General features: G+C 30.3%; 1 protein-coding gene across 1 annotated transcript; it reads right to left on the bottom strand.

Annotated features, from left to right (window-relative positions):
• Positions 1 to 318: 318 nt before the first annotated feature.
• On the bottom strand, positions 319 to 1,154 carry LOC127114470 (uncharacterized). The gene has a single exon (XM_051046588.1). The coding sequence runs from the start codon at positions 1,117 to 1,119 to the stop codon at positions 319 to 321; it is 801 nt and encodes a 266-aa protein (XP_050902545.1). The 5' UTR covers positions 1,120 to 1,154.
• Positions 1,155 to 1,373: the final 219 nt, after the last annotated feature.

Here is a 1,373-nt window from a genome sequence, read left to right as displayed (position 1 = left end):
TATCATCCTCAAGAATAATATTCCTCACTAAATTCAAGAACATTTTAAAGTAAAAGATCATGTCTAAAATATTTGAAAAAGTATGAAAGATTTAAAGAAATTATGAGATCCTTGGATATGACTGTCTCAATTTTTCAATTTGTCTAAGGAGAAATACTTAAAAGGATGAAAAGGAACATGCTGGCGCATGCATGCACAAAATCCAAAGAAAATAGACAAGTGAAACAGTATGAGAAAAAGATAGGACTCAGAACTTGTATAGCAAAATGCAAGATTAAATAAACAAGCACAAAAGCTACAAGACATCAAAATTTGACATTAATTTATACATGATGCTTGAAGTCTAATCTGCTTATTGAATTTCTGAATGAACTCTTCCACCCTCTTATTAAGATCCTCATTTGACATCTTTGAAAACTCATTTTCTTCTTCTACTTTTGGTTCTATCTTCATACAATCTAACCTTCTCACTGAGTTCTTGCTTTCATCAATCACAACATGTTTCGCTCTATTGTGTCTATAAGATTTACTTCTTCTGAAAACTGATCTTGTAGGAAAATTTGCATTCTTTTCATGTTCCCTAGGATCAAAATCATCATCATCTACTTTCAAATGAAGTGTTGAATTCTTCTTCTCATTTGTGCTATCATCATTAGTACTTTTCTTTGGTTGATTTTGTAACACAATTTCCAACACACGTTGAGGGACAATTGTGTCTTTCTTAACATGTTCTAGCTCTTGTTTTGGATTGATAATGCATTGTTTATCAACTTGTTCAACTTCATCATATGTGGCAATTGATGAGACATGGTTTCTAATTTCTTGACTATGTTTCACATATTCTTCATGAAGATGTTCTTGTTTTTGTTTGGATGAAGAGAATGCTTCATAGTCAATAGCTATGATGAGGATTAAAGTGTTGGACATGATAAACCAAAAGATATTGTTGTTCAAGAGAGTAGAAGGAGAAAGGTTGAAGATATAGAAGATACATATGTAGATGAAAAGAGAAAAAATAGAAGCAAAGAAAGATAAATTCTTTTCCTTATTATGGCTAATATGATTTTTTAATTTGTTGTTTTTCACACAATCTTCCTCTAGATATAGTGATTTGGCCATGCTAATTTAAATCTAGAAAAGTGGTATATTATGAGATTTTGTGGGAGTAGGAAATGAATTATGAAATAGAGCTAGAGCTTATATATGTAGTTAGATTCATGATTATTATTGTTTGATTGAGTATAATGTCAAATGATTGATACTATGAATTTACTAATATACCCTCTTCTCTCTCTTGTGGCAAGTTTTCATTCTCATGTCATTTGAATAATGATTCAATGAATTAAAAATATGCCACCTATATAACATGGTGA

Source organism: Lathyrus oleraceus, chromosome 1, assembly GCF_024323335.1.
Source record: "Lathyrus oleraceus cultivar Zhongwan6 chromosome 1, CAAS_Psat_ZW6_1.0, whole genome shotgun sequence".
NCBI lineage: Eukaryota > Viridiplantae > Streptophyta > Magnoliopsida > Fabales > Fabaceae > Lathyrus > Lathyrus oleraceus.
Note: the sequence above shows the minus strand (reverse complement) of the source record. Positions and strands in the feature narration are given on the sequence as shown.

Coding starts and splice junctions, on each gene's coding strand:
- LOC127114470 (XM_051046588.1), bottom strand. CDS start 1,119: ATGGCCAAATCACTATATCTAGAGGAAGATTGTGTGAAAAACAACAAA.